General features: G+C 37.4%; 1 protein-coding gene across 8 annotated transcripts in view; it reads right to left on the bottom strand.

Moving 5' to 3' along the window:
* Positions 1-13214, bottom strand: part of EIF4G3 (eukaryotic translation initiation factor 4 gamma 3) — a 370135-nt gene that overhangs the window by 153864 nt on the left and 203057 nt on the right. For all 8 annotated transcript variants that reach the window (XM_065893987.1, XM_065893977.1, XM_065893968.1 and 5 more), the window contains 3 exons: positions 12539-12653; positions 4792-4889; positions 2105-2227 (listed from right to left, as the gene is read on the bottom strand). In XM_065893987.1, the coding sequence (XP_065750059.1) occupies positions 2105-2227; positions 4792-4889; positions 12539-12653 (336 nt within the window). The remainder of the gene's footprint in view (positions 1-2104; positions 2228-4791; positions 4890-12538; positions 12654-13214) is intronic.

A 13214-nucleotide genomic window follows, 5' to 3' on the forward strand; every position in this document is an offset into this window, starting at 1 on the left:
CGTAACAATTAGGCATTAATGATTGCTTCCCCTAACCAGGGATATCCTCTCCTACTCTATGTGCACCACTCTCCATGAATTTCTAGAAAACGAGGGCCAAGTGTCGGCTGCCATCATCACACTTGCGCTGTTGTTGTTCTTAAGAGGAAAATGAAATATTTCTAGTACATATGTCTGTTGAGAGGCTATATATTCATTCCATGAATTTCATGCATTTGGAAAGACAACAGATCGGTAAGCGTGGATTTAAATGCAAACTACCTAATAAAATAAACTGACGCTTCAAGACAACATTACACCTCAAAAAGAACTACCAACATTATAATAATTGACTGATGACCTTTATCAAATAAAAATGTACGTTTAATGGGCTTTATGATTACCCAAACACATACATTCGTATTCAGGCCTGGGATCCCTGGGGAAAGATAAAGAGCAAAAGGATTCCTGTGACTAAGGACAGAGAGATAACCAGAAGAGGGTAGGATCAAGCTTGGTAAGATTAAAGAAAAACAAACCAGCCCACAGGGAATTAAAATGCAAAAAGATATACTAATATATATTTAATGAGAATTTAAACACAAATCAACAAAAGGTTGTCAACTACACAGTTGGACAGTAACAATATTTTAATTATTGTGGGAAAATACAGACCAAAATTGAACTGCCCCGATCAACTAATCCTAAATTTTCGCTATAGTATGTTCCCACCTAACAGAGCACATAAGTGAATAACTTAAATGTGTATATGGTGCTTGTCCCATGTTTATGCACAGGGACAAGATTAAGTATAAGCCCTGTTCAATCATTCTAGATTTGGAATATCCCTGGGGAAATAATAGGGAATGGTGAAAAGTCCTATTAACAATCATTAATATAACCTTACAATTCATATATCTAGATGGTTACATATTATACTTAGCTAGATGATGGAAGACTGAGATAAAAGTCAGCCAGAGAGTATCATCGTTTCCAAGTGAAACACATCATTATACAAAGTCCCAAGTTTTAGGTCGACTCAAAATTCACAGATTTTCAAGGGGCTCTAAACTTAGACATCTGTTTGTGAGCTCAATTTTTAAAGAACTTTTTTTAAACCTATATAGTGCTACTAAAATCAAGTCAATAGTCTGTCATTCTGAAATGCCTTATATTTGATCATCCATATCACTTGTTTCGTAAACTGGGCTCTGAGAAGTACCTCACCAATCGGCCACAAGAGGGGGAAGCAAACAGATTCCTAGACTTTAACAACTTTGGTTATGTCTGTTTTATATGCTGAGCATTCACTTTAGATATTTTGAAGATTTGAAATCACTCTTCTCCTCTGAATGGTTTAGCAGGATTCAAAGTAACCCCGTGATGAAATCAAAATTCTGTCAAACTTGGTGGGGGAGGGGGGGCGTCCATTTTCTAGTATAGTTTGCTAAACCTCAGCTTCTCCTGGAAAGCCTTGATGTCTAAAAGCAAGAAAGTGAACTCTTAGACGATCACGATAACCACATTCTGCAACAGGAACAAAAAGGTGTTTGACATAACTTGTTAATAACCTTTGTAAATAATTAAAGAAGACACCCTGCACTCAAGAAGCTCATTTATGTAGTACTAAAAAGTAAGAGGTATACCTATAATACATTTAAATATGCTCTGAATAACACAGGCAATCATCTCAAACACAGTTCAATAAAAATGTTTAAATTCTCAATTTTAATGTTTATATTATCACAGAGTGTAGCATTTAACTCCTAAGACTCCATATTGAAAATATAAAATACTCATTTAATGATGAGGTTTCCATAGGAATGCAGCTCCTTTTGGTACCATGCAATAATAGTTCATTAGGAAGAGTTCATTAGGAAGAGTGGCAGCAGCTATGCTCTGAATGTGAAGACAGAGAAATATTACCAATAAAAAGTTGGAAGTTATAACAGTTTACAAAGAGAAACAACATGTCTGTTTAAATATCATTTAGATATTCAAGGCTATGAGACAACTGACAGAAAGGAAAAGTACAGTCAAGTGGCTACAGAAGAAAGAAGAGCTCAGTAGAGGTTAGTGAACAAAAAATACACATCATCATCCACCATGGCACATTCTGTCTTACCTGAGGAGGAGTAGGTGTGGATGTGGGTCTCCCTATGGGTGGAGTAGGATTTCTGCTGCCACCTCCAGACATAATCTCCTCTGTTATGTCTTTACCTCCCTGGTTTGGATCTCGAATTCTTATCTATAAGGTTACAAATAAGATGGCATATTTATAGATGGGTGCCTGTGTAGTAGATTTATAGGCATATGATGTATAAAGATGCAAACTGGGAAATCTGTCAAACATCACAGTTGACAATCACCACATTTGACTTGATTTCAATCACGGAACCAGAGGGGGTCATTCAAAAGAATTTAGGCCATTAGCTCTGACTTGAATTAATTAGCACAACAAGCTAAAATGAAACCTAGTTGGAAAATTTTCTAGGTCAAAAAGGCAAAGTATTAACACTTGTCTTTTAAGCAATGCCAAATTGACTGATTTTATTTATAATGCTTAACATAAGACAAGATTCATAAAAGAGTGTTAAAATATGGAAGTTACTATCTAAAGTTTTAAAGCCCTTAAATGGTTCTCTAACAAAATGTAAACTATCCATATCCTAGGACTCAGAAACAGGGATTTATGTTGCAGATAACCTTGTGTATGTATGTAAAGATGCTCACTGCAATACTGTTTTTTTTTCCCAGCAAAGACACAGAAAAATTCTAAAGGCTGATCAAGAACATAGTAGTTAAAACTTTACGCTACAATATGTGGAACCTAGAAAAATCGTACAGATGAACCGGTCTGCGGGGCAGAAATAGAGACACAGATGTAGAGAACAAACATATGGACACCAAGGGGAGAAAGTGGCGAGGGGCGGTGGTGGTGTAATGAATTGGGAGATTGGGGTTGACATATATACATTAATATGTATAAAATGGATAACTAATAAGAACCTGCTGTATAAAAAAAAAAGAAAATTTATGCTACATCCTTACAATTAAATACCAAACAGCCAGTAGAAAAAATGAGATTGATCTACATGTACTAATATGGAATGACTGTCAAGATGTATTGGTAAATGAAAAGATGCAAGATACAGAACAATGTGTATGGTCTTCTTTTAATTTTTTTGAAGGCTTCCTATGCATAGACATCAGTGGAGATGGTGCTATAATGGAGGTGGAGTACCTGGGTCTAGGCCTTCCATCCTGGGACAGTGCTGAAAGCCCCCCTCCGCTTGTCATTAAATCTAGAGCTTATCAAGCTAGCCTTGGCTTCTTGATAATGTCAAAGAATTCACTAATAAAACCATTTGTATCTGGAAGCTTTCCTGGGAGTAAGTCTTTATTAAGATTTCTACTATCAGCTATTTTTTCAGGTACAGAATCTTATGCTTACTATAGTTTTTTGGGTTTTTTTAAATAAATTAATTAATTTGTTTATTTTTGGCTGCACTGGGTCTTCATTGCTGTGCATGGGCTCTTCTCTAGTTGCAGTGAGCAGGGACTACTCTTCATCGCGGTGCACAGGCTTCTCGTTGCAGTAGCTTCTCTTGTGGTGGAGCACGGGCTCTAGGTGCACGAGCTTTAGTAGTTGTGGCACACAGCCTCAGTAGTTGTGGTGCACGGGCTTAGCTGCTCTGCAGCATGTGGGATCTTCCCGGACCAGGGCTCAAACCCATGTCTCCTGCACTGGCAGGCGGATTCTTAACCACTGCAACACCAGGGAAGTCCCCTACTACACTTTTATGTACTGTTTTACAATTCATTTATTCTACTTTCTTCTTCAATAACATCTATTAATACCGTGTTCCATTTTCATTATTTTCTTTATTAATTTTTCTGCATTCTGAGAGTGTTCTTCAAGTCCAACATCTACCATGCTGTGTCAACATTTCCACAGCAGTTTCTCAACTGTAGTGTCATGATACATTGGCATGTCATGGTTATTATGATGTGTGCACAAATAATTTGTCTCTGATAAAAAAAGAACCAAAGTTCTGAACCTCATAAATTTTTATTAAATGAGAGTACTTGCAAGAGTATTGCTATGATCTCACTCCCACCTATTTTATTTGTGTGAATGTGGGAATCTCTTATAAACATCATTCATTTTGTGTGTTCTGATGGATAAAAGATTGCAAGCCATTCTTCTACAAAATATTCTGCAGTGCGTATTTCATATTACTGTACTCTAATTCTCTTGGGCCTGCCTGAATAGATAGAGGCAAAGTCTCTGTAATTTATTTAAAACAATTACAATACATTTTCTAAATTCTGCTTTCTGTTTCTTAAAATAAATATATTCTATAGGAAAGATTTTTCTTGCTGTCCTTAATACTATGCCCATTTTCTCTTGTGCTATTTTTCCCCTGTCGATTCATATTTGAATATAGAGCTGACTAGGACTAGAGTTAAAGGACAACAAGGATGTGAGAACCGAGCTCAAATTCCTCCCACTTAGTGAGACTTTAGAAGGTTAAACCTTCCTGTTCTGGAGCTGGATGGCATGTTGTCATTTAGCATAGCTAGCTCAGTGCATGTTGAAAATTGATATTAAGCAAAGGGTACTTGCAACATCTAATTATCTGCCCATAAAAATCCTCCAAGTCTAGTGGTGAGGATATAAGGGAGGAATAAAAATTGGCAGTCATTTGGGAACTAAGGTGAATAATTATTACAGCTGTGGGTAAACTTATTTGATAAGTAAATGGACATTCAATTTTAAAGTGAGAAAACTTAATGAAGATCTCTTACTGTTTTTTTCTCTCTCTTGGCTGGAGGGGGCTGCTGCTGCGTAGGCACTATGATAGGTGCTGACTGATACACTGGCTGACTTGGGTAAAAAGGCGCTCCTAAAGAATTAGAAAAGAATGGAAAAAAGCATTCAGTTATTTTGTCAACCACTATAAGACTAGTAATGGCACTGTAAATCTAGACAATTAGTTTTAAAAAAAAAGTAACAGACAAAAATAAGCATTCGTCTTGCTCAGCTCTTTCCACCAGCTCCCCTCCAGCTACTGAAGTGGTCAAGGAATGATTCCCAAACAGTCATAAGCATCTATCTTTTCTTCAGCATCCACTATAAAGACAACTAAATAAGCAACTCCTGCAGACTGCCACCAGAGTTATTGCTTTAAAAAAAAATCTATCCTGGGGGCCCACTGCCTCCAACCGTGATTCTCAAACAAAGGTTTGTGTGGATATGTCTTGTGTGTGGGTTTGGTCAGGGGCAGGAGAATATATCTCATCATCTTGGGGGTTGGGGTGGTCTAATTCTTCTCCTTTACTTATGGAGAACCACTGCCACTGGGAGCTACGATTTAGGTTTGGTGAATGTCCTACTGTTGGGGCTGATAACAAGCAGCCTAGAGATAAAAGTCCAGCCACCAGGAATCCAGGTTCCAAACTACATTTTCTACCATTCTCAAACTCCACACCTTTGCTCTAAGGTATAACGTATTCCTATCCCTTGAGTAACATATTCCTATCCCTTGAGCACACCAATCTCTTCAACATTGTTCATGCCCATGACTATACTGCCCTTCTGCCTGAAATTAACTTCTTCTACCTACCCACCTCAATGAATCCTTTTTAACTTTCAAAACTTTGACTATTGTTATAATTACTATTAAACCAGAGTGCTTACAGCAGAGGTGGTAAGATGGGGTGAGATACTGGATATTTTTGAAAGTAGAACCTCCAGACTTGCTAATGGATTGGATGTGGGTGTGAGAGAAACACGTGTCAAGGAAAATCCTTAAGGTCTGTCTGAGCAAGTGGAAGGATGGAGGTACTATTTACTGTGCTATTTATTTATTTACTGAGATGAGGAAGAATACAATTTAGGGCAGAAAAATTAAGAGCTCAACTTTGGACATGTAAAGTTTTGACATTCTTATTAGACTTTCAAACAGAGATATCAAGTAGGCCAAAAGAGACACAAGTCTGGAGTCGGTGAACAGGTATCCATTTTGGAATTAGACTATATGGAAGTATTTAAACCATGAGACTGGGTAACTCAGGAAATGAGTTCAAACAGAAAAGAAGCCCAAGGACTAAACTTTGAAGCACTCTATGCTGTTTATTTATTTATTTTAATAGTGACCTTTTTTTGGCAGCACTGCATTGCTTGCAGGATCTTAGTTCCCTGACCAGGGACTCAATCTGGACCCACAGCAGTGAAAGCACAGAGTCCTAACCACTGGATCACCATGGAACTCCCAAGGCACTCTATGTTGTTTAGATATGTTGCACAGATATGAAGAAAACCCAGCAAAGGAGATGAATGGTCCAAGAATGGGCAGAGTGCTTAACTATGTCAAATGGTACTGGGAGATCAATTAAGATTTAGCAAAGTAGAATTCACTGGTGACCTTGACAAAAGTTGTTTGGGTGCGGGTGGAGGTGTGCATCCTCATCTGTCTTCAGAAAATGAAGACAGTGAGTACAGACAGCTCTTTTTCTTATAAATCTTAAAGGGGGCTTCCCTGGTGGCGCAGTGGTTGAGAGTCCGCCTGCCGATGCAGGGGACATGGGTTCGTGCCCCAGTCCGGAAGGATCCCACGTGCCGCAGAGCGGCTGGGCCAGTGAGCCATGGCCGCTGGGCCTGCGCGTCCGGAGCCTGTGCTCCATGACGGGAGAGGCCGCGACAGTGAGAGGCCCGCATACTGCAAAAAACAAAACAAAACAAAAAGTCTTAAAGGAAGCAAAAAAATGGGCTATAGGTGGACAAAAATATGAAGTTAAAAAAAAAAATTTTTTTTTTTTTAAAAGATGGGAATGAAACAATATACCCGTATGCTGATAAAACTAATCCAGCAGAGGGAGAAAAAAAGTGGTATTGTAGGAAAGACACAAGAGAACTGCTAGAGTAACAGCCTTAAATGGGTACATATATGATGGGTGCACAAGTGATGATTAGCCTTTAGTGGGAGAGATGGATAGCAGTCAAAGTAACAAGAAGGAAAGAAATGTGTATGAAGATAGTTAATACTGGTAAAATCCTTGGTACTTTAGTAAAAAGTCAAATAATGTAGGCTCCATTATCACTGTCATCATCGACATCTTCACCATCCCCACCATCATCATCATCATAATCCTCAAGTGGAAATTTCTCGGAAGCACTATGATTTGCAGTATCAGAACTCTGCAGGTATCCATCAGGTTTCGAGAACCAGATTTCGAAAAGAACTAAACAGGGCTGATGTAAGCAGCATGACTAGGATTTGAATAAATTCAAAGACAAAAACACATTAGCTATCCTCTAGTAAGTGAGCAAAGTATTATCAAAACAGAGCTCAAATAAACAATTCTATACTACCATATTATGTCACTAGCTCCAAAACTCACAAAACAAACCCCTAAAATTGGTTTCAAATGCTGTTACACAAGCAATACAATTGGCTCACCTTGCCTTATTTTTTAAGCTAAGTGAAATAAGATCCAAAAGGTAAAACATAAAAAAAAAAAAAAATCAGATTCTTCTAATGAATCAGTTCTGCATCAACATGATTGGGGCAGAGGCTGATGTATAATATATGCACAATAAATATCAGCTGAATAAACCTGGCAGAATAGGACAATCTCAATATAGTGGGGAGTTAAACGCTAAATTAGTAAAACATTTAGTCAACTATGGACCCCAGCAGAGCAGGCCTTCTGCCCTACCAAACAATAGTTTTTTTTTTTTTTTAAATAATCGAATCCAACTTCTTACATAGGCAGGGACATTTAAAACATTTATTTTATTCTATTAAAAATGTGAGTCACTTTTGCATACCATTTATCAGGCAAGTTACTTACTGTCTCTGGAACTCTTATTCATGGGATGAGTTAGGTCTGTCTAGATCAGGAGGCCCAAATTCAGCTTAATACCATTTATTTTGTAAATAAAGTATTATGGGAAGACACCCACAAACAACACTTTATCTATTCTCTATGGCTGGTTTCCCACTACTATGGCAGAGCTGAATGGTTTGGGTTAAAGGTGGGTGTGGGGATGGGATCCTAGTTCTGCAAAGCCTGAGATATTTACTATATATGGTCCTTTATAGAAAAAGTTTGCTGACTCTTATTCTGTATCAGTGGTTCTCCTAACCCCAGTCTATATAAAAGGTGCCAATGATATATGGCAAAATATATACAATAATAACCACGAAATACACACACAACTATAGGCTTGCCAACTTGACATTTTTGGAAAGGACTGTTCCTTTTTTGAAATTATTTCAGTCTTACTCTTTTGTTCTTAAAACAGCCTTCCTATAGGAAATGATACAATAAGTAGCAGTTCACTTTAAAAGTCTTATTGGCAAAATTTTAAATGTAATAGTCATCTATGCTTCTTCCTTTATTTTGCTTTACTTTATACTTCACTTGCCCAGGATACTGAAAGATCTGGGAACAACTGGTTGAGTCAATATTTAGATTTCATCTCATTGGCAAAACCCCAAGCACAAACATCACACAAGTAAGTTCCTGAAAGGCAGGGAGAATACCTCAACATCTACATTCCACAGAATACTTAGCACAAATGTCTTACACATTGCAGGTCTTCCAAAACCTTTCAAAACTTTCAATTTTCCATAGAAACAAAGATAAATATAGTGGTTAAATATGCAGGCTGGCACATAAAAATCAATTTATCCCATAATATACCCATAATAATAATGTATTGCCGCTCTGCAAAAATACAATCAAACTGAATTTGAGGTGCCAAAAAAGTTTCCCACCTACACACACTACGGGGAACAACGACTTCCTCAGCTCTTACGAGCTGAACAAGGTGCCCAAGCCCCCATACTCAGGAAAAGGGTGGCAAGAAGATGACAGAAGGAAAGGGAAATGACATGACAGAGTGAGAAAAAAAGGAGAGTATACTGGCTTGAAGTAAGAGAGAACGGGGCCATCTACCACTGTAAATTCTCAATCTTTTCCTTCCTCAACATCACTGCCACCATCAACCACATCCCTTTGCTCCCTAAACTATGTTTTTCATCTTGGGCGATCACCCTCTAGGGTTGGCCTGGAAATAATTTCAGTCTCCATGAGGTATTTCTCATGTAACAGGCATCAAAATATTTAAGAAACACTGACAAGAGAAAAACTGAAAAGCGACACTGAGCAAATACTATTCATTAGTTATTTTTTTAGTTATTTTTCCTCAACACTATAGAAACACTGCAAAAATTATACAGAATTCTATGATCCTAGTTACTGAAATTCAGTGTAGTTAAGAATATTTTTTGAGAACCACTGTTCAAGGTTTAAACCAAGTAGGGGAGTAAACTGTTAGTATGCAGGAGTGAAGTGCAAAGTTAAGGATGAAGAAATAAGAACTTGGGGGGGGGGGAAGCCCACCCAACTCACAAACTCCAGCAGTAGAGCAAGAAGGAACAAGTCTTGGATTCATTCCTTGCCAGTTCAGATAAAGGAAGGTCCTCTGCCCTAGAAGAAAGGACTCCTTCTTTGGAAGGAGTAGGATCCCATCCCCACACCCACCTTTAACCCAACCCAAGATCAGGACAGGAGAGATGAAGAGGAAAGGGGAGGCATCAGGATCAGAGGGAAATTTAAGAAATGGAAGTGAAAAGGTAAGAGAAGGGGAGATTCCAAGAAAAGGAAATAGAAAGGGAATGTTTATGGCTTCTACACCATAAGACCAAGGCAATATAGCTGGAGGACCTATAATTGATGGGAACGATTAGATTACAACTTTTGATTCTGATAAAAACATACTAACTAGTGACAGGCTTTAAAACTAAAACATATGCCCAAATAACAAAAAGAACCTAAACTTCTATCAGCAGAGAACTAGACTATGATTTATTCTTAAAATGGAATACTATGTAGCCTGAAATTCTATAGGCAATGAAGTGGAAAGATGTCCATGAATATGTCGTGAGATGGGGGAAAAAAACAGGAAGTTTTAGAACATTAAAAATAGTATGTGCCCATTTGCATTAAAAAATTATTTAAATATGAATGAAAAAATATGTTTCAATCTGTTAAATCATTATTGCTTTAGGGAGTAAGGAGGGACAAAAATTGGTTATTTCAACTTTTTATGTCCTACATTATTTGTATTTTTCATCAACTTGGTTACTTTCATAATGAAAAACTATCTTAAGATCGTCTTTCTAATCTTAAGGAAACTAGGAAAACAGTGTTTTAATCTAGGTGATGAACTACCTACTCAATGTCTATTGGATCTATGTAAGAATTTCCTGGGGAAGAAAGAGTATCTATCAAAAGGAACAGACATCAACAATATCTGAGATACAACTGCACCTCAATCTATTGCTTTTTTGTAAAAATAAATAAATATGGCTTATATATAATAGAAATAAATAAAACCAAAATGTTATAACGCTGTATATACACATCATCAAAATATTTCTCTACTAGTAAACTCATCTATATTGTTTCCATATATACTGCAGCAGTAGTTTCAAGAGCAAGAAAGAGGGCTGGCACAGACTTATAATGATGATATTTTCTGAGTCAAAAAATCATTTATGTGATCCGTAAATAAACAGTAGACTAAAATTCAGTGAGAAACCTTTCAAAATAATTTTGTAAATTCTAAGATACAATTGCATTCCCTTTGCAACATGGATTTGAAAGAGAAATACTGTTAATTTCAGCATGTTTACTCTGACAGTCTCATCTTAAAGTTTTTCTATTCAATAAATTCTAGATAACAACAACAGCCAATTTTACACCTCAAAATAATTTTAGTTGGATTTAAATTTTCAGAGCAAGTACCAATACAAAGGCACCAGACTTGTGTGAAAACTGTGCCTTAAAGCTAAGTTCAAGGGATGCACAAGTACCTCAACAGTACTGGCAATATTCTATGTTAAAGCTGGGTAATGTGCATATATTATTTTCCTTTTAAACATATGTGTAAACACGTATTGTTCTGAAAATATCAAGTATTTCTTAGTAAAAATACCACTTAATACCACTTTAATAAAGTTAAATAAACATATATATTTGTGACATTTAATGAAGTTTTAAAGTATATCATTTTGAAACAGCAGTTTCACAAGTAACAGAAAGGTTTTCCTTTTCTAAAAGAAGTAAAGCTAGTTAACACTTGGCTGCTTTGCCTATTTCACCTCAAAACCTAAAGGAAACCTTCTTGGGTTATTCTAATACCCATCAATTATTCTATAAAGGTTTTTAACTGAGCCACTAATCCCAATGTTAGGAAATAGTTAGTGGATACATGTTTATCTAGGGTGGGTTACCATCTTAAAAGAACAAGTTAAAATTTTAATACGTCCTTGCTGTAATGGAAGAGAGCAATGCTTACTGAATTTTTTTTAAATAATTATTTTTAAATTAATTAACTAATTAATATTTTTGCTGGGTCTTCCCTGCTGTGCACGGGCTTTCTCTAGTTGCGGCGAGCAGGGGCTACTCTTCGTTGCAGTGCATGGGCTTCTCATTGCGGTGGCTTCTTTGGTGCGGAGCATGGGCTCTAGGTGTGCGGGCTTCAGTAGTTGTGGCATGTGGATTCAGTGGTTGTGGCTTGCGGGCTCTAGAGTGCAGGCTCAGTACTTGTGGCACACGGGAGTAGTTGCTCCAACACATGTGGGATCTTCCCAGACCAGGGCTTGAACCCATGTCCCCTGCACTGGCAGGCGGATTCTTAACACTGCACCACCAGGGGAGTCCCCTTACTGAATCTTAAAGTTTAACTTTTCTAGTATTTGCTGATTTTATCACTTATAATTCGCCTTCTAAGGGATAAAACAAGTGTGGTATGTAGTAGAAATTTACTGAATAAAATAAGTAATTTTCATTACTCCTTAGTTTAGTATCGGTTCACACACCAAGTATAAGCTTGGTGCTTGCTTCTCTACATTAAAAATACTTGTAATTTTTCAAGGCATTTCCATTTAACTAATCCTCAAAACCTCCCCATGACACAGATCTTACCAAAATTTTGCAGAAAAGGAACCACAGGTATACTGAGTTAAATTCAGTCATCCCATGTATATTCTCTAAGTGCCTACCAGTCACTGTTCTCTAGGTGCTAGGGATATAGCAGTAAACAAAACAAATAAAATTCCCTGCCTTCATGGATATTACATTCTAGTGAGAAAACATTAACAAATGTTTTGGTAAATGGTGGTAAATGCTTGGAAAAAAAGAAATCATGGAAGGGAGATAGGGTATATTTATGCATTCAGCAAAAATCCAGCAACAATCTAGGTAATCATGAGCCAGCAGCAGACATCAGACTCTTGAGACATGGGCTTTTTGCAACAGAATTACCAGCTCCTTCAGAAGGTGTCGTTAACTAAATGCGTTTCTATAATATTCTTTCCTTGTAAGCCGCTCTAAAAAGCTTTCAGGTCAGAACTGTTTGCAACATTTTATTTAAAAATCTTTCACACCACCAAACCTCACTACCTAAACTGACCTGCCAAACAACAAAATGAAATAAGCACAACAAACTAGCAGAAATTGCCTAATTTTTCATACTTACCATAAGCACTGGGGAAGTCTCCAGGTCCCGGTCCAGGATAAAAAGGACCTGGCCCTGGTGGCTGAACCGGATACTGCTGTGGGGGCCCAACATACGGAGGGCCACTATGACGGTACTGCAAGAGAGGGGTTACAGACATTTAGGAAGTAACATGAAGGTAGCTTACTATGGAAAAATAAAGGTGTAGAGGGGTGTGTGTGTGTGTGTGCGCGCGCACGTGCGTCTATGTGTGTGTAAGAGAATCATTTAAAGGAGGTAAAGCCACTTTGTTAAACGTGTTCAAAACACCTGCTTGCCATTAAGATGCAATGAGTAGATCAACAACAAGGATTTACTGTATAGCACAGGGAACTATATTCAGTATCTTGTAATAACCTATAATGGAAAAGAATTGAAGAAAATGAATGTACATATGTCTAACCAAATCACTTTGCTGCGTACCTGAAACGAACACAATACTGTATATCAAATGTACTTCAATTAAAAAAAAGATGTAATGAGGATGAAAGAAAAGGTGCGCCTTAGGTAAAGCCACACAGCAAATCAGGGCACAGGCGGACATCAGCTCATTGTAAAATTATTTCAGGCTGATCGCTTTCAATGACACTGAATGGTATTACTGGAACAGGTAGTTACAGACTCTATTTTAGAGCAGCTGGCTGTGGGTAAGGGATTG

The sequence above is a fragment of the Phocoena phocoena genome, chromosome 1 (assembly GCF_963924675.1).
Source record: "Phocoena phocoena chromosome 1, mPhoPho1.1, whole genome shotgun sequence".
Taxonomy (NCBI): domain Eukaryota; kingdom Metazoa; phylum Chordata; class Mammalia; order Artiodactyla; family Phocoenidae; genus Phocoena; species Phocoena phocoena.